Here is a 23,283-nt window from a genome sequence, read left to right on the forward strand (position 1 = left end):
CTGACAGAAGCCAAACTTACCCAGCCATGACTTTCCCTCTCATCCTCTAGTTAATATCAGGAACCCTTGAGTCCTCTGTCCTCCTGTTTCTTCCTCTACGGCTTCCTTCCTAGGATGTTCCTGTTCTAGACTTAAGTCTTAGGTTCTCTTACCTCATCCAAAGTGCCCTGGGCTAGAACTTGTACCATAGATGGGTAGCTACTCAGCATGGACAGGTTCTCATTGAAATAAATGAGTTCTAAAGGAAAACTTTCACACAGTACCAGTACCAACTAGGTTAAGGAGGGGGTGGGGATGGGGATAGAGAATACCATTATATCATGCAAGTGCTCATTGAAAAATAAGTACTCCTCCAGTGACAGATACCCCTTTTCCTGGTTGCAGGACACATGTAGTGTACAGACCTTTGTGAAATTTGTTTTGTTTCAGACAGGATATGTAGCCCTAGGCTGGCCTTGGACTCTCCAGGTAGCCCAGGTTGGCTTTGAACTGGGATTACAGGTATGTACCAAATTTCTGGCTTAAGGATGCAGGTCCTTCTGAAAGAATGTTACCATCATGAAATAGTGAAAACCACATTCTGTAATGTTTTAGTTAATGGGAATAGTCAAGGCAACCTAGAGTTCTCATCTTCAGCCCTATACAGGCCACTTTCAGATAAAACAATATCCAGTACCCTCTCCCATAATGCTAAAACAAACAAACCAACAACAACAAAACCAGACTAAAACAACACACCCAGTACATTCAAATAGGAACAACAACAAAATATATATAGAGAAAACAGTTTATAGCATAAATTCTTTTTAAGCCCTAAATTCTCCATGTCCCTGCTAATGGAAAAATTAGTTCCTTGTGCATGAGAGTCGATGCCGATTTGTTCTTATTAATAGTGAGGTAATTATTCTCTCAGCACAAGAAGAAAAGGCCAATATGGCCCACTGGGATGGGTGAGTTTTTCAGACAGATGACAACAGTCTGAACATTAGAATAGAATTTAATCACCCACCAAATGAAGCAGTGTTCCACGAAGATTAGATTGGAAACCTTGCCACTGGGAAAGAATACCAAAGCAGTTATGAGCCGTAAATACCAAATGAGGAAGCAAGTTGACCCCACACAGTGGTCTACTCATACCAGATAAGGGGAAAGGTTGGGGTTAGGGTTAAAAGGGAAGGTAGCATTTCTCAGGAATGTTCTAGAAAAATGGGATGAACGAAAGAATGAGACCAGTGCTTACACTATGCTGCATGGTCCTCCACACAGTCCTCTGGGAAGCAAGAGGAAAACAAATTCAAAAGAAAAAGAAAAAGAGATTATTTTATACATCATAGCACAGCAAAAGGCATATTAGACTCATCAGTTGGCTGACACTCCATCTACCCTGCCCACATTCTTAGTGACTTGGAGAATAACCAGGAAATCCTGACAACCAGGACAAGGTGAGATACTTACTGGAGTTGCTTTGGATTAAATCATCACAGCTTGATGAGTTAACTTCCAAGTCTTTTTTTTTTTTAAGGTTGACTTTTATAAATTGCATTCCTCTAAGGGCTATAATTTAGAGTTCAGATTTGCCCTAATGAAAGAGCTGCTGTAAGTAACAGACAGTCTCTGCCTTAGCGCACCGAGTGAGCACATTGTACTCTAATTTTCAGGGCTCTTCATCTAATTGCCTTTCAGGAGATGATGCCCAACACCTCTCTGTGCTCAGACCTGAGAACTCTAGTGACTTCATGCTGAATTAGTTTTGTACCTGATGTTTCCAGTGAGCGAGAACTTTCTAGACTCATAGCCTTCCATCAAGGTATTTCAGAGAATCCACAGAGGATAAATTTATGAAAAGGAGAAAATCCCCTTCAGAGTGCAAATAATGACCTCTGGCCCACTTAACTGGAAACCTTTAGCAGCCTGTGGGGACAGGAAGGCTGCTGGGGTGAGATATGATGGTGAGGCCAGCCTGTTAGTGGGATCAGGTGATGGCCTTGGCATCCTCAGTAAAACGCGGCTGTTGGCAGTGAGGACTCTGATATTTCCCCCAAAGCCAGCTTTCTATCAGCAGCTGAATTCACACAAATACAATCTTTTGGTTTTGGAAAACAAAGCATGACTTGAGCCTAGCATGTTTGGAGGCTGCTGGCTACTGTCAACAGCATTTTAGGCTCGCACAACTTTCGAAGAACAAATGAAAACTTTTCCTTGTGAGATGAGAATTTCCAGGCTCCTTCTGAAGGGATTGGGCCTTTTGAAAGATACTGTGTTCTTTCTGATTCTCTTCTGTGAGTTTTAGCAGTGACTTGGGGTTTGAGACCTTTATTTCTAAAACAAACCCCTCAATTATCAGTTCACATAAAAATACAGTTTTACAATAACTGACATAAGAACATTTACCAACGGATTCCAGAGTCAATACCACAGGCACTAATTTAAAGGATGTCAAGAAGTCACCCTCCACAAGCGTCAGAATGCAGTGATTTTCATTTAGGTAAATGGGTGGGGTGAGGGGAGAATTCTTTCGATGTTGACTTTTAAAACATTTTCTCTGCTGAAACAGAGAAATCTTTTCCAATTTCCTCCTTTTCTGGGACACATGCTTCTTATAACTATTCAGGAAACGTCTTCTCAGGGAAAAATTAAAACAGGAGTAGGTATCACAAGCCTTGTTTATGAACAGTGGGGACAGGCAGTAATAGAGAACAGACCCAGCTGGAGAATTCACCAGGGTTGCCCCTTGAACAGGTCCATAAAAGACCACATTCGACTGCTTACCTCTCTTCAGAAGGCAAGCAGGTGCTTAAAGGGAAATGGCCTTGGGGAAGCCAGGGGCTGCAAAGGGAGCCTCTGATGGGAGCTTGGGGCCCAGCGTCTATGCCTTAAGAATAACCTCAGCAGAACATCTTTTGATGTGGGAACAAATGATCTTAGGAGTGAGGGAGAGGAACTGGAAGGAGGCTGGCTGTTACAAATGGCTAATTCTCAGATCTGAAAGGAGATCAGAATCTCATAACATACAGTATGAGCAAAACTGCCGTTCTCACCTACACAGCCTGAAGTCACACCCAGGGGGAAGTCGGTATTAGTACCGATGGAGAACATTGTACAATAAACGTAGCTCCTGGCTTGAATACCTACGCTCTGGGACTGGCCCTGGGTTTTTACACATGACAAGTGGTTAACCACTGTCATTTATTGTTAGAAAAAGATTGATTAAAAATATTTGCAGGGGATATAAAATAGAATGTCTTCAATACTTTTCTAGACTCCTTTCAGGGGTGCATTTTAAAGGTTACTTGGTGAAGTTTTTTATTTTATTTCATTTTAAGGTTTAAATCCTGGCTTACGTATCTGTCAGACTTTGAAGATCAAGGAAATTTTCAGTGTTGTGTTTTATTTAGTTTGTGTTTTGCTGCACTAAGACTGTGTGGAGTAGCAGGTTGTTTTCTCCTTATTTTATTTTCCTCATTTAAGGGCATGTGTTAACTTAGCCTGGAGAAATGCTTCATTGTTTCAAAGGAGAAATATTCCTTTGTCATAGAATATCACTACGGTGTCCAAATTTAATGCAGTTTAACTACGTATATAACATGTCCTTGTTTTTTAAAAACTTTATTCACTTATTGTGAGAAGATTTAACAGGAAGTTTCCTATAAGAGATTTTTGAGATGTGTAAAACAATACTGTCCTTTGTGGGCACAATTTTGCACATGAGATGTCAAAAACAGATTCATCTGACATTGTATTCCAGTTTTAAACTGGGGTTAGCAAAATCTTGACGGGCCCAACCTCCTCTAACGGCTGAGTTCACACTAGCTAAAATGCAATCAAATCTGTACTCCCCAAATGTTTCTGCTTTGAGAGACACACAGCATTTTGTGAAGTAGAATCCAAGCAATGTACTCTAAAGAAAACCAACATTCTTGGAAAAAGCTGACCGAGTTGTCAGTTGGCAGAGTAGAGTTGGTTGCTTAAAAGACAAATAGTAACTATTTTTCAAATATTCTTGAAAATGTGATAGAGGACGTGGTGAGCAAGGGGGAATAGGTCCAAGCAATCACGCTTATGATTCCCTTTCTGAAACCTGTGCTGAAGAAGGGATTTTATTTGCTAATAAAGGGTAATAAATTCAAAGCATAATTTAGCAGTTAACGAGAACAGCCACCTTTCACTTTGACACTTAATGGATAGACCTTTATGTTGTTACATTCGTTTGATTTTTTATGGAGAGAAATGCTCAGATGTACTTACATGGAGTCCAAACACAACCAATTTAATCTTACGAGTTCTACACTGTGGAAGGGGCATTAACTAAAACCGTAAAGCCATTCATAACAGTGACTAATAAAAGTATTTCACAACCAACAACCCTCGAGATTGAGTTTATATGACACAATCAGACGTGGTTCAAATGCTGTATGACCCTGAGGGTTTTATCTGCTAATTTTACATCAAGATAATTGGCAAAGCAGCATCCGCAGCACTAACAGCACAGGTGTATAGATTGTTTACAGCATTATAGATTGAAGACATTGAATTGGAAATGATCAGGCCATATTTCTTTGAAATTAGGAGCTCTTAATTTTTATGCTAAATTTGTTTTTTAAAAACACTTTAAAAATTATATTTATTATGTGTATAGTAGCCATCACAAGATACATTTTTCTTACTTAAAAGCCATCCAGTCCCCAACACACATTTAAATGGTCCTAAGACCCCTATTTTTCAAAGGCATTTAGGGAAGAAAAAAAAAGTAGCATTAATTTGGAACTTCCTGAAAGAGACTTTCCAAACAGAAAAGTTAGACTATGAGAAATCATAAGAAAATGACAGGACATTATAATCACATAAGCAAGCATTTAAAGAAAAGAAATGAAGCACATGAATTAGAAATGTGGTTTTGTAATTATACATCTGAAAGACCCAGCAACCGGGCTTTGAGAGCAGCATTTCAGAAGAAATATAAAGTTGGAATCCTAGTCACTGCACTAGTGGATTAGCAGTCTTAAGAGTTCCTAAATAATCAAATCCACGATCTAAAAGTAAAAAACAAAAATCTTTTACTGTCAACCACTGTAATTGGGACAGGAGCAGGTCCAAGCATAAGATGGCATTTCCAGCCAGTGTTGGGGATCCCACAGCCTGTACCTTAGCAAATGGCCTGGCATCCTGGTCATCAGTTGGAGTACTCACCAGCCTGTCCAAGCTCGTGCCCGCTGCAGTTGTGGGTCTTTCCTCAGGGTTGTAGGGACGAAAACGGGTGTTAAAATTTTCTGGAGCCGAGCGAGCGGATCTGAGAGCTGGAGCAGGTTTGGGCTGGCCACAGCCCTGAAAGACCTAGGAGAAGCAGAGGGAGCATCACCATGAAACTGATGTCAAACTCACAATCCAGAAGCAATGGTACAGGACTCCTCACACTTTTTTCATGAAATTCTCACTTCGAAAATCTCTGATTTCTACTTTTTTAATTTAAAGGTGTATAAACACCAGTAGAAAAGAATTGTCACATGAATATGGAGTGACCAGCTCACAGTTTTGCCACATACAGCCAGTCCTCATTATCTACAAATTTCTTATTTGCAAATTTGTCTTCTTACTGAAAATTCATTTGTAAAACCTAAAATCAGTACTCACAATACTTTCATTGATATAGACAACGTGGCAAAAAAAAAAAAGAAAGAAAAAAAAGAAAAATTGAATGGCCCCATGTACATATTCTCAGGTAATGTTGAACGAAGGCCCTCTCTATTCCAGTTTCTATGTCTTACTGTAAAGAATAGCCCTTCTTGTGGTCTGCTTAATCCATGTTTTTACACTGTGTGTGTTTTCTCTGTGATTTCACTGGATAAATGGGTCCCTGATGTAGACAGAGCTTACACACTGTCTAATGTGCCAGACACCAGGAAGGAAGTGATGTGTCTCATAAGGATAACATACATTTTACATACACTTCATAAGGTTTCTTAAACTAAAACAAATTGGAACATGATTCCAGTTGGGTTGTCAAGTCACGCTACCCAGTAGCATCTAATCCCATGTTCCTCTTAGGAATTAGGATTCAGTATTTGCCAAGTCAGTTCGCATGACCATATGGAACATAACCACTACAAATAGCAAGAACCAACCATTAAATGCGGGAATTATAGCAGATTCTTTATAGCATGGTTTCAGGATTAAACCCGTTGTGGCCCAGACTCTTTTGTGTACTCAGATTTGGCATTCAATAAGCAACCATTTGGGAGCCATGTTATCTCACATAACAAGTGTATGTCATCTGCAGCATACCAGACCTGTGGGGCTCCCTTTTGAATAATGAAAACCTCTACTGGAAGAACTTTCTGAAAATATTCTCCTGAGCAATGGTATGGAAATAGGACAAGCAAATGTGGGTGAAATCCACATAATGGCATTTTCTTCTAATTTTGTTGTTGACAGCTGTTCATGTCACTGTTAGGGTTGCCGTGGGAAATCAAACATTTTATTGTAATGAAGTTAGGGACTGAGATGCCAATCTTTTTCCACAGTGATTCCACTCAGGGCGGTGTGGGAACATTTCCTTCACTATTTCTAGATGTTTTCTCCCTTGTACCAGCTATCAAGAGATAATCCCTTTCCTAGACTTTCAGGAAACAGTATGATGGCTATTCTTGGTTGACTACCTCTGGAATTAACTAAAACCCAAGCAGCTGGGTATACCTATGAGGGACTTTTTTTGGAATGAAATAATTTGAATTGAAAAGACCTGCTTTTAATTGGGTCTTTGACCAAGGAAGAGAATAGTAGGGCCTGCCTTACTGATGATTCTGCATGCTCTGCAGGAACCACTCAGAAATGGACAGCTGCAGCATTACAACCCCTTTCTGGGACAACCTTGAAAGAAACCAGTGAAGGGAAATCTTCACAGTGTCCAGCACTTCTGGCACTATACATGGTCATTCATATATTTGGTTTGGAAGGAGAAATGGCCAGACATGTAATTGTTCACTGATTCATGGGCTGTAGCCAATGGATTGGCTGGATGGTAAAGGACTTGGAAAGAATAAGAGTGGAAAATTGGTGAGAAAGACATCTGGGGAAGAAGTATGTGTGGCTAGATCTCTCAAAGTGGGTGAAGGATGTGAAGATATTTGTGTCTTATGTAATGTTCATCAAAAGATGACTTCAACAGAGAAGTTCAGCAGTCTAGTAGACAGGATGACCCATTCTGTGGACAGTCAGGCTTTTCCCCCAGACATCCCTGTCATTGCCCAATGAGCACATGAACAAATTGGTTGTGATGACAAAGATGGAGGTTATGCCTTGACTTGACAACGTGAACTTCCAATCACCAAGGCTGACCTAGCTACAGCTACTGATGAGCGCCAAGAGCAGAGACCAACACTGAGCCCCAGATATGGCACCATTCCCTGGGGTGATCAGCCAATGACTTGGTGGATGAAATTAGACCACTCCTCCGTAGAAAGACCGATGCTTTGTCCTTACTGGAGCAGATATTTATTCCTATTGTGGATCCTCCTTTCCTGCTAAATGCTTCTGCTGAAACTACCATCCACGCACTTACAAAACGTCTTATCCATCATCAAGATATTCTACACAATATTGCTTCTGACCAAGGACCTTTACTCTATAGGCAGAGAAATGTGACAGTGGACCCACAATCATGGAATCCAGCATTCTTACCATGTTTTCCACCATTTTGAAGCAGCTGGCTTGATGGAAAGATGGAATGGCTTTTTAAAGTTACAGTGCCAGTTAGGGGCAGCAGCATGGAGAGCTGGGGCAGGGTTCTCCAGAGGATGGAATATGCTTTTAATCAGTGTCCAATGTATGGTACTGTTTCTCCCAGGAAAGCAGGATCCATGGGGTCCAGGAATCAAGGGGTAGAAAATGGAATAGTTCTACTTACTGTCATCCCCAGTAACCCACTAGGGAAGACTCTGCTTCCTGTTCCCACAACTCTAATTTCTGCTGGCTTAGAAGGTTTGGTTTCAGAGGTGAGGGTGCTCCTGCTGGGGCCACAACAAACGTTCCATTGAACTGCAAGGTCGGACATCCCGCTGGTCACTTTAGGCTTCTAATGCCCTTAAGCCAACAGACTAAGAAAGGAACAACGATGTTAGGAGGGGTGATAGATCCAGGTTACCACAGAGAAATGGGATTGCTTCTCCACAATGGAGTTAAGTGCAGGAGATCCTTTACGGTGTCTCTTGGGGGCTACCATGTCATGTGATTAAAGTTAATAGGAAGCTACAACAACCTAATCCAGGCAGGATGACAAAGGGCATAAATCCATCAGGAATGAAGGTATGGGTCCCTCCTCCAGGAAAAGACCTGCTGAGGCACTTGCTGAGGGTAAAGGGAATACAGAATGGGCGGTAGAGGAAGGTAGTTCTAAACACCAACTTAGGCCGTGTGACTGGTTGCAGAAAAAGCATTATAACCAACATGAGTGTTTCTGTCATATTTTGTTAAGAATATGTTTGTATAGATATTTGTGTTTTCTTCCCTCAATTTATCAAGTATTGTAACATCAACTAAGAGAATATCAGTGGTTATCATATTTAAGTATGAGATACTAAAAGACTGTCCCTCAGGGGACATTGCCACCTATTTTAAAATTTATAATGTGAGGTTGTACAGGACAGTTATATCATATTAGGTATAATTGTGAACTGGTTAATGTGTTTGCAATGATTTGTGGGATTATTATATCATGTTACTTGTAATTATAACCAGATTATTATTTCCATTTAGAAATTAAGTATGAGTTAAGGAGATATGACTATGTGTCAAGTTGACAAGAGGTGGATTGTGATGGCTACTCTTGGTTGTCAACTTGACCACATTTGGAATTAACTAAAACCCAGGTGGCTGGGTACATTTGTGAGAGATTTTTTTCTTAATCAAATCATTTGGAGTGGGAAGGCCCACTTTTAATTCTTTTGAGGTAGGAAGATGCACTTTTAATCTGGGCCACACCTTCTGCTCACAGTATATACAAGGATATGGAAGAAGGAAGCTTGCTCTCTCTGCCTGATTGTCTTCCACTCCTTCCCTGCATTAGAGCTTCGTTCTTCAAGATTCCAGCATCTACTACAGAGCAGCAGAGACATCCAGCATCAGGGACTGAACAGCTACTGGGTTCTTGGACCTTCCCTTGGTAGACAGCCATTGTTGGACTAGCTGAACTCTTACAAATCCCATATATGATATATATTCAGTTTATGATTTCCTTTCCTCTACAGAACCCTGACTAAGACACATAGCAATACTTTTCAGAACATATCCAATTGTAACTTTATGTTTCTAACATTTGTATATAGGAGATGATTTTTCTCCCAGAAACTTTTTAAAAGAATAACGCCTGGTGCTGGAGACCCAGACAGCTACGTGGGGCTAGTGAGGTCATGGATTTGAAGGCAAACCTGTAGCCGCTACTTTACCAACCTAGCATAATCCCCACTGTATTCTAAATATTTACCTTTATACCCACAAGAAAGTGCAGTTCTCATCCGTCAACAAAGTTCTCTGCAGCAGATAGAGACCACTACATAAAATGACAAGTAATCAAAGTGCAGAGAAAAGTGCTTGTTTGGTACCCAGACTCATTGATTCACCTACAACACTGCTCTTTCACTTAAGGCTCAGGGAACATAATGAAGGGCAGGGTCGAAAGACAGCAACAGCCAGAGGAACAGGATGTCTGCTATGAGACTGTCTCTCCCGAAATGCAGGGAGGCTAAACCAGTGAAGTCTCAACAGCAGGGCTGTCTGAATAAGGCCCAGAATAAGAACGATACCAGCAGACATGCTAACACAGAAGGGGAAAACCCCATAGGACCCCAACCCTTGCCAAAATCTACAGGCAACTAAGGAATGCTGGGAATGAGACAGATAGTCTTCCCCAGATAGCCGGCCCTGATTGGTTATCCAATACCAGATAGTCAGCCCTGAAATCATATACACAGAAGCAACCTTATATTCACTAAGCAGGTTGTAGTTACATGTTTAGCTATATATTGAAGGGGGAAATGTATGCAATAAGAGTTAAAGAAACAAAGGCCAGCGGTCATGAATTTGAGAGAGAGCAATGAGTACATGGAGGGGCTGGAGAGAGAAAGGGAAGGGAGAAAATGATGCATTTGCATTTTAATTTAAATGCAAGGAACTTTCCCCAACTACTCATTTGTGCTAATTCTGAACCTACATATGCACATTTACCGTGTGTTCATTCTTGTGTTGTTATTTGATTCTGTGTTGTTTAACTTGAAGCATTTTTCATCCTGTATATTATATGGTCACACTGAAGGACGCAGAGAGCCCTTGAGTGCCATTCTCAATGACAAATTCCATCTTGAGATACAATTCATTTGCTTCACCACTACAGCTAATTTCTCTTTTGTGCATTCAAACTTCTCCTTCAACTCAGCATTTTGCAGCACAGGGATACTTTGTCTTGGCATTCTTGGAGGCTGGTCTTACACACTATTGATTATTCTTCTCTCTCACAATTTCTGAAGTTGATGGTGTAACCAGTGTGATAAAGATAGTGGGTCTCTTCTTCCCCAGTGCTTAAATCACTTCCTTGTAGCAAGGTCACTGCTGATGGAGGGCCTTAACATTCCCAAAGCTCCAGGGGATCTGTTGAGTGGGCTCTTTTGGATTGCTTTGAAAATGACAACTGACTTTTAAGAAACATAAAGACAGAGCAGGGAACAATAGCAATGGCCAGCCTTGCTGAGATTTGGAAGGGCTGGGCGCTGAAAGGGTTAACAGTTCAGGAAGGGAGGAGTCTGACTCAGGGATTTAGGGAAATCACAGGAATGCAATTCCCTGAAAGAATGTTTGGTGGTTTCTGGGGAGAGGTTTCACATTTGGTGGTGGGTTTGTTTGGCGGGTGTTGACTGGCCACAGATTAATTAATACGGCTGGCCTGGTGACTTTCCATTATTTATATCTAGTTGAGATTTTTGAAGGTGGCTTCAAAGCAGAAATTGCTGGGTCTAGGACCCAGACCGAAGAAAATGCTCACTTTCTTCCCACTGACATCACCACATCACTGAACCTCTAAATCTGCTGGGAACTTTCATAAAAACTTGTTCACAATGACCTCAAATTTTGAATATCCCCAAACAGATATACCACTCCACTGTTAGAAAAACAGAATCAGTATAAGAGAGCCCCTCTCATGGGAGGGTTACAATCTATGTTGCCAAAGTCTGTAAAACGCCATGCAAACAGGTACAGGGAGGCCCCTGAGTACCAGCCTGTCTGCCAAAAGACTTCTGGGTCAGTGTCATATAGCCAATCAATTAAAAACCAACCCACATGTCCATACGGCAGCTGAGACCACACAAAGTGAAACTCACAATTCTGTATCTAACGCATGTTGTCTGAATATCTGTGTCCTTCCCAGATTCCTAAATTGAGACCTAATCTCTCAAGTGATGGGGTTATGGTGGGTGGGAAATAGGATCAGGATCAGTGACCTTAGAGAGGAAGGCTGTTGTTTATGTCACCTACTTTACAGTATTTGGTCATATTAGCTTGTGGACAGTAAGACAACATGTAATCTATTAGTTAGAAAAAGTTCAAAAAACATGGGGTTCATAGGGTGGGTGACAAATGGAATTATTGGACAGAAATTTGGAGTATACCTGATTTCTAAGTTTGCTGTAATAGCTCTATGAGCAAAGTGGATTCAGTCTAATATAAGGGGCCTAGGTAGCTGGGGTACCCCGATATTTCTTATTTTGAACAAAAGAAGAAGTAGATGAGAATGTATAATATGATAGACAGGTCCTGAGGTTAAAGGAGAGAAGATCAAGTGGTCAGGGCTGGAATGCAAACTTAGATCTTTAGATGGTTTTTAGAGTTCTGAAACTCTTGGTGTTTATCAAGGGAAGTGGAAGGACAAGCGGCTGATGAATGGAACTGAGAAAAGCCTGTGTTGTGGGAACAAATAGAGGAGCCTCTATGAGCCCATCTTTCCCCTCTGTTCTGAATATATACATATGCATGTATGTATATATGTATGTACATATATATTTGGTTTTTCAAGACGGGGTTTCTCTGTGTAGCCCTGGTTGCCCGGGAACTTGCTCTGTTGCCCAGGCTGGCCTGAACTCACAGAGATCCACCTGCCTCTGCCTCCTGAGTGCTGGGATTAAAGGTGTTGCTACCATTGCCGGACTCCTTCTCTGTTTAATAGGGATAATAATCCCATTTATCACACTGGCATGTGGTTGTGATCAAACGCAAATTATGAAGCAGGAACACACACCCACTATTTAGAAAACAAGTGCTTGATAATCATCACATAATTACATAAGTCCATAACTTATACCTTCTGTAAGTTTTACTTATAAACAAAAAAAAGAGTGAAAAAGAAAACACCTGGCCTGGCCTTCCTTCCTCTCTTTTTTTCCAGATGTTTATTTATTTATGTTTTTACTTATGTGTATGTGCCTGTGTGTAGGCTTATACACATGAGTGTGGTGCCCACAAAGGCCAGAAGATGGGGTTGGATCCTCAGGGGCTGAAGTTAAAGCTAATTAAGAACTTCCAATGAAAGAGCTGGGAGTCAGATTCAGGTCCTCTGGAAGAGCAGCAAGCATCCTTATCCACTAAGCCATATCTCAAGGCCCTGATCTATGTTTCCCACACAGTATTATTTGTAAGAGCTAAACAATGTGGCAGAAGCAGCAGAGTCCACGTGTTAAATTGGGAACATTCACAGGGGCTTTATGCCACCACATGTTCCAATGTGTTCATGATGTTATTTGTAGGGTTCCTCCAGGCAGTTCCACCCCAAGATGAGGGTGGCTCAGACTTGCTAAGAGAAATGAGATTCTGATAGACTTGCCTTAAAGGTTGGTGCTGCCACTCCACCCTCAGTTAAGGTAGGAAAAGAGTCTTCTTTTTACACCAAAACAGAAGTTTCTAGAAGTTGTGATTGCAGGCTAAACCACTTAAAGGGGAATACATCTTTAGACATACCCCCTTAAAAGGTAGCATCAGTGTTCCTTTCTGCCTGATTCACTCTGAGGGATCTAGAAAGGGATAATTAGATAATTCCAGAAAGTATTCAGAATTTTCGATGTAGACAAATGCTGTGGATATTCAAAGAAATCATCTTTCCTACACAGCCAACTCAAAAGACTTGTGGATTTCGGGGAGCTCCCTGACTCCTGATTCCTCTCCCTTAAGAGGATTACAAAGAGAATGTCTCTGAAGTCTGTTGGCGTTCTGAGATGAAAGGCACTGACATTGAGATGACAAGCACTGAATGAGGAGAATTTGTTGTTTTATTGGGAGGAGGGGGAGGAGGGGGAGGAGGGGAGGAGGAAAGGCCATAGTTAGAGGTGTATTGATAGCAGATTTGCATTCAGCCATTTGGTTTCTAAATGTTCAGAACCTAAACACCGAAATATATTAACTTACATTTCATAGACAAATGCACTGTCCACCTTTTCAGAGGGACTTACAGCCAGTTCCCTGTCCCCTTGATCTCTCCCTTGTCTTTGCTGCTTTGATTACAAGTCTCCAAAGTCATTACTGGCATCTTGAGAGGCAATGTTTGTGGGTATTCTCTATCTCGGTGGCTGTGTCTACCTAGACTTGATGTTTTGAGACTAAGTGGTGTTTTCTTTATTTATTAGATTGTAATTTCTATTACAATGCTACTGACTTTATCTGTAAGAAGACTAACTGGGGAATTTCACTCTGTTTCACTGATACCCAAGGAAACAAAGAACCAGGAAGTCCATACAGGACTGTGTATCACGGACCCAGGTGTGGCTGTTGTGTTCATAACAGACAGCTGTGGGGGTAACAGACAAGTGTTTAGGATATTTGAAGTGCTTTGATGAAATACCTTTGACTAGTCATTCATAAAGACCAGAAACTTTTGTAGTTCTAGAGGATGTGAAGTGTAAGGTCCAGTTACCAGGTAATTCGTAGATGACACTTTCTTTCTCTGTCCTTATTTAGCAGGTGGACCAGTGAAAGGCCCCCTCAGGTCTCCTTTATAAGGGACAACTCCTGTAATTACATCTAAAGTTTCCAGGAGTTAACTTTCAACATAAACTTTGAGTAATAAACACATTTTGGCCATAGTAAGTCACTAACAAGAGCCCAAGAGTTAGAGTTCTAGCTTCTGTCCTTGATCTTAAACTTGGATGACATTGGAACAATGTAGTTTCCCAATTTTCAAAACCATTTTAAAGATGAAATATGATGCCTAGAGAAGACACTGAAAAATGAAATAAAAAGGTATATTACTTTAACTGACATAATCTATAATTACTCAGAGAAATACTGAATAACATGTCAAGTACATGGATTACACAGAGCTATGAATGAACAATTTAAACTCTCTGAAGAACAGAATTTTAAATATTTTATCACTGTATCCTAGCTTCTATGCATTCCCAGCACATATTGTATGTTTTAAAAAAATAAAAAATGAATAATTATAAATAAGTAAAAGTTTTCATTATCATCTCCCTATTTTGCATTTGTTGAAGTTAGCTATCATGTGGTTATCTGTAATGAGAAGTAAAAGTAGGAAAGTAAAATAAAGAAACCCATGAGTGTTCATGAAAGACCCTTCACTATACCTTTACACACTTTAGCTCAAATAAGCAATTGTCTCTTTCAAACCAAGGTTGAGCATTTCTTTCTCGGCCTGAAGAACTGTAGCAAACCATGCACTCATATGAAAAATATTGCTATTGTCTTTGCTCCATTTACAATGTCAAGTTAGATCCAAGTTCAATAAACAACTTTACTAAAATTAATAACTAGAACCAAAAATTCTAGTTCTTGATCCTTTGATAAGTTACTTATTAAAATTAATAAGCCAGTTAAAAAATGGAAAATCTCACAAAGTAGCCAAATTGGCTCTCTGGTTGGTAGGCTAAGCTAAGAGCCACAGGCTCTATGCCTGCAGTAATCACCAAGTGTAACTTCAGAGTACTGAAACTGTCAAGAGTATTTTTGTTTATATATGTAACTAATTTTTTCACTGTTTTCCTTAAGAGAAGTGGTGCCCAATGTGGGGCATCCATTTTTAGGCCATAGACCTAGTCTCTCAGTCACTTTTTCCTGTGTCCTCTAGAACGGCAGTCTCCTCTGTGAAGCAGGAACATGAAGGACAATTTTGCCATCTTTTGGCAAATTCAGTGGTCATTTTCCTATGGGTCTTGTATGTCCAGTTTATCAGCAGTCCAGGCAAGAGCAGTTTCTTGCCCCAAATGGCTATTTTTGCCAAGAAGAAGATAAACTCCATATGGAATGTCTTCGACGCCCATTTTCCTCTTTGAAGTAAATCAGTGTGGTGCTGCCAGGAGCAGACATGTCTCACTGTCCAGAAAGTCTAAGTTTTTAAAACATTTTAAACACCATATTCTGTAAGTCTTTGGAGTGTTTGAAGATTACCTACCTAATTGAAATATTTCTTTGTATACTTAGAAAACTTAACTAACATGACTATAAGTGTGATTATCATAGATGACTAATTATTAATCTATTTATTAATTATACATTACAATTTTAAATGAGTTTCATAAATATAATACCTTAAACAAGAGTAGAAATAAATATATAGCATAACAAAATTAACTTTAAATTTGTATCAATAAACTAAAATCTATAGTAATGTAAAACATTTTAAACAAGTTGTTACTCTTTATCCTATCGTATCTCTATTCCCTTTTCTTCTTTAGAAAGAGAAGTTGCTTACAATGCATTTCCTATTTACTTAGGTAATATTATATCCTTCTGGGGTCTTTGATGTAGTTGAAGACTAGATAATTATAATTTTCCTTGGCTATGATAAAAGATAAATTAGATATAAAACTTTAGACTCACAAATACAGGATAGATAGAATATTTTCTTTAATTTTGCCAAATACAAATAGATTAGATATTGTAACTGTAATTCGTGCTTGATAACTGTTCTATTATATGTAATTTTACTATGTTAAAGTTAAAACCTTCCTTTTTGATTAAACAGAAAAAGGGGAAGTACTGTGGAATGTTGTTCTGTATGTTGTGAATGTGTTGCTCTGATTGGTTGATAAATAAAGCTGTTTGGCCAACGGTGAGGCAGAATAAGGTTAGGCAAGACATTCCAACTAGAGAGAGAGGAAGGAGAAAGGCAGAGCTGAGGAGATGCTGCTAGCTGCCGCCAGGAGAAGCAAGATGTAAAGGTATGGGTAAGCCATAAGCCTCATAGCAAAGTATAGATTTACAGAAATGGGTTAGTTTAAGATATAAAAGCTAGTTAGCAAGAATCCTGCCATGGCCATGGTTTAAAAATAATAAAAGCCTATATGTGTTTATTTGGGTCCAAGTGGCTGTGGGACCGGCGGGTGAGAGAAATTTGTCCTGACCATGGGCCAGGCGGGACGCAGAAAAACTTTCAGCCACAGAGAAGAACTTCATGGCTCATCTTTGGCATATTCAAGTTGCTTGCATCACCACTCTTGTGCTTTGGGTCAATTTCTAAATAAAATAATAGTTCTTTGAATGTGAGCACTGTAGTAGTGACAGTCATTCTGTAACTGAGATGTCTGTGAAGTACCTAAGAGGTAGGCAGCATATACAACATAAATAAATACACTGAGAAAAGGGTTAATTCATGTCCATGACATGATGGAGTAGGGCAGTGTAAAATGTCATCATGCTACCTAAAATGACGTACAGTTTAAAACTTATCAGCTGTTACTTCTAGAATGCTTCCTTTAAGCTTCTTGGACAGCAATGGACCGTGAATGACTAAAAGTAAAGAGAGTGAAGCATGAATGGGTTGGAGGGGTTACTGTGACTGGACTGGATTCACAGCTCAGTCAACAGCATTGGTTGTATCACAAAGGCAGGTGATTTGGACTCTTTACAAAGCTGCTGTTCCCAGCATCGTCTTTGTCTGGTCAAAGTCCTGGCCAGCAGCATTCCTTCATTGCAGCCGCTGTATTCTTTTCCTGCTGGCAACCACCCAGGTCATCCAGCTCTAGCACAGAGCTGAAGGCCTTTTCTCAATGTGAAGCGGTGGCACTGGAGAGGTGACTCAGTGCTTATGAGTGCACATGATGTTGGGGGGGGGGCTGAGTTCGTTCCCAGCACCCACATTAGGTGGTTCATGACCATCAGTAAGTCCAGCTCCCGGGGGGATCTGACACCCTCTTCAGGCTTCTGTGGGTACTGCATTCGTCTGTGCATACTCACACACAGACACACACATAATCAAGAATAAAGTAATTCTTCAAAGTGGTGACTGAGATGTGTGTATAAGTCCATTCACATATTAACACAAGTAAATGTGAGTAACGTAAAATATTTCCAAAAACATTTCATCAAGTTAGTAGCAAGAAGAGTTACATATTACCAATAAATGAAACTTTTCCCCAGGGCGTAAGTTCACAATACTTCTTTTCTGGTTCCTAACAGCTTCCTGCTAATGTCTTAAGACACGTATTCCTGGATACAACTTAATGATTTTGATAATTATTCTTTCTTTGGCTTAAAATCATTAGATTAATGATACAAACATTTTAATTCCCAACTTTCCATTTTTATTTAGGTTGGCAAGTCTCTTCATGGATTGCCTTCTCTAAGAAGATGTCCTTTCACCCCATCATTTCAGAACAATCTCGTTTCTCCTTTGACACGTCTTCCTGTCTTTCCTCTCCTCTCTCATCATCTTTCTTTCTATTTTCTTCCTGACTCATGTTTTTCTTTCCTTAAAGATTGATTGCAGTGGTTCCCTGGCCAACTTCTCTGGCAAACTCTAAGTCCCTGGATGGATTCAGCATCCTGTTAAGAGAATTCAGGATTCTGAATCAAGCCTAGTCATCAGTTTTTGTTTTGGTCATTTTTTACTGGCTTTGATTTTTTTCAAAAGCTGGCTGCCATGTACCATTCTAAGGTTTAAACAATTTACTTCTAAGGCTTAAACAGCTTGGTTCCAGGGTATCTGTCAGATGTATTGCGTACTTCTTTAAAATCTTTTCTTCAATAAAAACAAATTCTTTCCATTGACTTGAGACTGTTTTTTGGTTTTGCATTCCTTACACTGCAGGATGTCTTGATATTCTTTCCAAATGAGCAGAGGGTAGAATTTCAAGGAACTGAACATGACATATTTTATTGCATGGAGAGAGAAGAAGCCCTACTTCTCTCTGCCCAGCTAAATGATTATCTCACATGCTCTTGTTTATAAGGTTGAAAGAACTTCTTTAAGGTCACTTAGCAGGATATAAGTAAACACATGAATCACACCAGCCTGGTTGTGAACCGTTCATTCATCCCATGGTTCAACAAATAAATACTTTTGAGTATTACATTGGTCAAAATTAAGTGGCATGGATATGTCCCTGCTCTCGTGAGTGTTTTGTCAAGAGAGCAGAGAATCGGCATGCTATGAGTGTAACGAGAATGCCTACAGGAACAATTAGCCCAGACTGGAGAATCCAGGGAGCTTCCTAGAACAGCAGTGGTGTGCTGGGATAGGCTCCTATTGCTGATGAGAAGTGAGACATTTCTAGTAAGTTTGAAAATCAGTTGCTAAACATGATCATTAAAAATTATGCTGTATATACTTACAATTACACAAATTATGCTCTTTCTATATATATAAAGTAAAAAGTTTCATATATATATATAGTTTCATATATATAAACTTTCTACTTTCTAATCACTGCACTCTTATCTATGCTTTTGAGGGTTTTCATGCCAACCACACCTACAAGGCAGGACTACTTTATCATGGTATGTCATTCTGTGTTCAGTGACACTATGCCTAGGTTTTCAACCCATCATAATATGGATATTTATACCAAGGAAATCGGCAAACTCTTCAAGTAGAAGTTTTTCCCACAGAGGCAAATCCTTTACAGGCACACAGGCTACCTGAAGCTGTGATTCCACCAGTGTTAGACCAGATCACAAATGCCTTAGTAGAAAGGAAGTGATTAGAACCAGGAAAAAGGCTATGTACTTATGAGAATGGGAAGAGCTTGTCTATGAGAAACATGGATCTCGGAAGACTTCCTAAGCAAGGAAGGAGCAAGTTGTGAGAAGATTTCTGTGAGACCCAAAAAATATTTTTCTTTTGTTGCTCCTGAGGACACATTGAGTATTGAGTTTCACTAATCCATTCTTGAGTGTACCACTTTAAATATAATCTCATCCTTTGCCTTTGAAGTGAAAGAAAGTCTCCAGGTAAATTGCCCTACGTTAGAGATCATCAAGAAGTTTCCTTTATCATCAAAAGGGAAAATACAATTAGAATCTCTTTTTCAAAGAAAGAAAGAAAGCTAAAACTAGTTTTCTTCAGTACTTTTCCTATAAATAAGCATATTTGAGCTTTCATTTTACATTATGAAAACTGTGGCGGATTCCCTGAAGAAAATCTGGTTCTGTTACAAACAGGAATAGAATACACACTGATTTCCTGCACAGAGGAGAAGAAATCAAAAAACACAAAGTGTTTCAAGGTTAGTATTCTCAGTGCCATGTTGCATGTGAGAATTGATGAACAGAACAAAAAGGTTTGAATTTATAAAAAAGTCAGAAAAAACCCAAAAGTCTGGAATAATGGAGGACACACCCCTTTCCATCATGGAGGACACAGCCTTTTTCCACTGAAAGCAAGCTATAGAAATTAATAGGTCATGAAGCTTTGTAAACAGTGTGACCCATTTGCTTTTTTTCCTCAGAGATCACATGAGAGGGACCAAACTATCCACCGATGGAGCAAACTAGTAAGAATAATGTGACAATGGGCAGAGGCCACCAAAATCCCCCCAAATCCCTTTGCTTTGGTAGAGACAAGAGGCACAGACTAGAATTGGGTTGTTGATGTAGTCACCAGCAACTTGGCATCCCCAGGATCCTGGTCTCAGAGATGGATATTTAGATCCTCTCTTTCTTTTGAGGTGGAAACTCTTCATTGAAAAGAATCAAACATCCATGGGATCAAATGTGAGATGGAGTTGTTAAGTATTTTCTGCTCTTAGAAGCTAAGTTTAAGCCTCTAGACTCTTGGATGAATCAAGACCATAGTACTAAACTCTTCAGAATTTATACATCACCGTGGCTTGTAGGAACAATTAAGGGCCTTAACCTTCTTGGGTGGTTTTGATTGGACATGCTCCACGCTAAGCACTTTACATGTACTGTAATGTTGTTCTGTTTAAATAACCTGCAAGTTGGGTTAGGGCTTTCATTTTTAACATCGATTGGTTGAGTTTAGACAGATAAATGATTTTCCCCAAATCACACAAATAGTAACAACCAGGTCCTGGGTCTGTCTGGTGTCCAACTCTAACCCACTGCTGCCATGTTTAAAGAATCTCAGAGTACTTTCAAACCAAGTTAAGGTATTTATTATTTCTTTTTTTGTAAGGCTCTCTAGTGCTATGTTTTCACATTGTGAACTCAACCAAGTGAAACATATTATTTCTTCCATAGGTGACATACTAAGAACTTTCTCTGAATAATTTAAGAATGAACAAGATGCAACTTGTAGTAGCTGGAATGTAATTGACCCCCATAATCTTACAGGGAGTGGCACTATTTTAGGTGTGGCTTTGTTGGAGTGAATATGGTCTTGTTGGAGGACTTTGAGGTTTCCTATGTTCAGGATACCGCTCAGTGTCTCAGCTGACTTTTTGTTGCCTGCAAGCTGTAGGACTTTCAGCTACTACTCCAGGACGACATCTGCCTGCATGCTGCCATGCTGCCTGCCATGATGATAATGGACTGAACTTCTGAAATTGTAAGCTACCCCAATTAAATGTTTTCATTTATAAGAGTTGATGTGGTCATGGTGTCTCATCACAGCAATAAAAACCCCAACTTAGACACAACTCCTGTTCTCAAATAATTTAGAATACTGGCCAGGAGAAAGGATGTAAAAAAAAAAAATAACCATAACATACTAACACACTGATTTCCTTACAGAAACACCTACAATTAGGAACTTCCAAAGATGGAAAGAGAAAACACTGCTGTAGTAAAAAAGATAAATTCTAGGTAATGTCCTCCAATAGAAAAGAAAATGTTTTCACCATTTGAATTTCTAAGACAGTGTTTATTCCTAATTCCCTGAAAGAGAAAAGGTACAGGGAAGAGAGTTGGAGAGGGAGAGCTGGGTGCTGGAAAAAGAAGCGTGCATAATAAGTAGAGTAATGCTTGCGAAAGCGAGAACCATTATACTAGAAAGGGGCCATTAGACAAAAACACAGATGATGAAACTTAGACCCAACAGCTAGAGACAGAAGTTGTTATATTCTCTTTAATGTTCTTCTTGGTTTCTTGGTCTTCTTTTGACCAGCACAATCAGGAAGAATAGTCTAGAGAAAATTAAGTACCTTGGGGCTGTCTCACTCTTCTGGAATGGGTACCACATTCATCTATAATAGCTGTTAATTGAATAGATGGCTTCAATTGGAATTTAATAAGTCTTCCTTCTTAATTTAGATTATATCCGACAAACCAATCTTCCTGAGTTAGGTTTGAAATTATTCCTAATACAGCTATCTAGTGAAATCAGTTTTATCTTCCCTGAGAGGATAAGGGGAAGATTATCAACACATCTGAAGTTCAAAGGCAGAAACCTGATTCAGGGAGCCCCTTCCCCCATTTCTTTGTAGACTTTCCACCCATGTGCAGTTTTCAACTGCTTTCATTCAGGTGGGATACAGGGGCCTAGGAAGAGTTCTTCCTTGTCTGTCATGAAGATTGTAAAGCTGCTGAGTGTGATGTGTTTGCACTTGAACTAGCTACTTCTATGTCTCCTCCCCAGGTTCCCCAGAGTGCAGCTGGCCAAGCTCCCTCATGCAGCGGGTTCTTCCAGTGCTGAGCTCATTTGGTCCCGGTGGGGAGATGTTTATAAAGGAAACTGTGGCATGCTGGGTAAATATTTTTTCTTTTTGAACTGGACAGATCTGGCTGCATCCCAGCTCTGCCACTTGCTGTCTGACCTCAGAGTAACTGTTTAATCTCTGCAAATTTAACATTCCTCTTCAATGAACAAGTAAATGAATGCTTTAAGGATTTCAGGGAGGATTTGAAATAAATACATAAATAAGGCACATAGAAGGAGACTGTGTCAGCAAAGCAAGGGTACTGTTTCTCTTCTACAGCGTTCCTTGTGCCTGGAGCACGCCATGGTATTTGTTGAATGGACATAGTCAGGGTTCAACCAACAGCCACTATGATGGCTTTCGCTGCTGTTTGGAGGTTCTGCGCTTGAGGGGAAGCAACAATGACAAAAAATTAATGTGTTGTGGTGCCCGTCCTTTAAAATGTGTATGTATACACAGATACTTCACAAGGAGCAAAGAAATCTAGAGTTTCAAATCAGTGTCACCACTTAAGATAGAAATGCATATTATGATTTAGTTGTACACTTTGGCATAGCCAGTATATTTTGTCAAAGGAATCTTGTATCTCACTCTCAACTGCCTCTCTGAGGACTGACTAGGAGAATGAAAAGATTTGGTAGTGCCTGCTACACATAGACCTTGTAGAAGACAAAGGCATGAATATCCAGGGTGAGAACAGACCTTTTCACTAGTCTCAATTATGAGGCAGAAAAGGATTAGTTCTCATTTCTCTAGATATGATGAGAACATTTAAGGAAAGACATCTCTTATCTTAAAGTAGTATGGTCATATGTGTGTTTGTATGTTTGTCTGTGTGTGTGCATGTATGTGCATGTTTGTGTGTGTGTGTGCGCGCGCGCGTGCGTGTGCGCGTGTTTGTGTTTGTGTGTGTGTGTGTGTGTGTGTGTGTGTGTGTACTATTAAGACTCTAGGAAAGACTCAAAGAAATGAATACACTGGATAAGAGAAACATGTGATTAGAATGTATCTCTGCCTGGAAAGCTCTGAGCATCATAAAGGGAACCTGACAACGAGCTCAAGTTCTTCCACAGTTGGCATCTCGGTTTTATTAGTTTTTGCCACTGAACTTTCTCTACTTGATCTTTCTTGGAGAGCCTGGCTATTCCTTTTCCCTTTCTCTCTTCTCTCCTGTAACTCCTCCATTCATTTTTCTCTATGTCAAGCTTATCAGATTCACTCTTCTAATGCCAGTCCATTTATCATGCTCTCACTTTATGACCTTTCCTACTGCATGCTTTCGTGAGTGTAACCTACAGGCCTTATACTGTTTTTCTTCTTGATTATGGCATTTCTCACAAAATGTGTCATTTTTAAATATAGTTCTTAAAACAGCAGTGCTATTTTGATACAGTTAAGTAAATTCCATAAAAATGTC

The 23,283-nt window shown here is 39.8% G+C and overlaps 1 protein-coding gene across 1 annotated transcript in view; it reads right to left on the bottom strand.

Moving 5' to 3' along the window:
• Positions 1–23,283, bottom strand: part of Gpc6 (glypican 6) — a 1,034,707-nt gene that overhangs the window by 79,390 nt on the left and 932,034 nt on the right. The window contains exon 6 of the mRNA XM_059273217.1: positions 5,188–5,331. Coding sequence (XP_059129200.1) covers positions 5,188–5,331 — 144 coding nt within the window. The remainder of the gene's footprint in view (positions 1–5,187; positions 5,332–23,283) is intronic.

This window comes from Peromyscus eremicus, chromosome 9 (assembly GCF_949786415.1).
Source record: "Peromyscus eremicus chromosome 9, PerEre_H2_v1, whole genome shotgun sequence".
NCBI lineage: Eukaryota > Metazoa > Chordata > Mammalia > Rodentia > Cricetidae > Peromyscus > Peromyscus eremicus.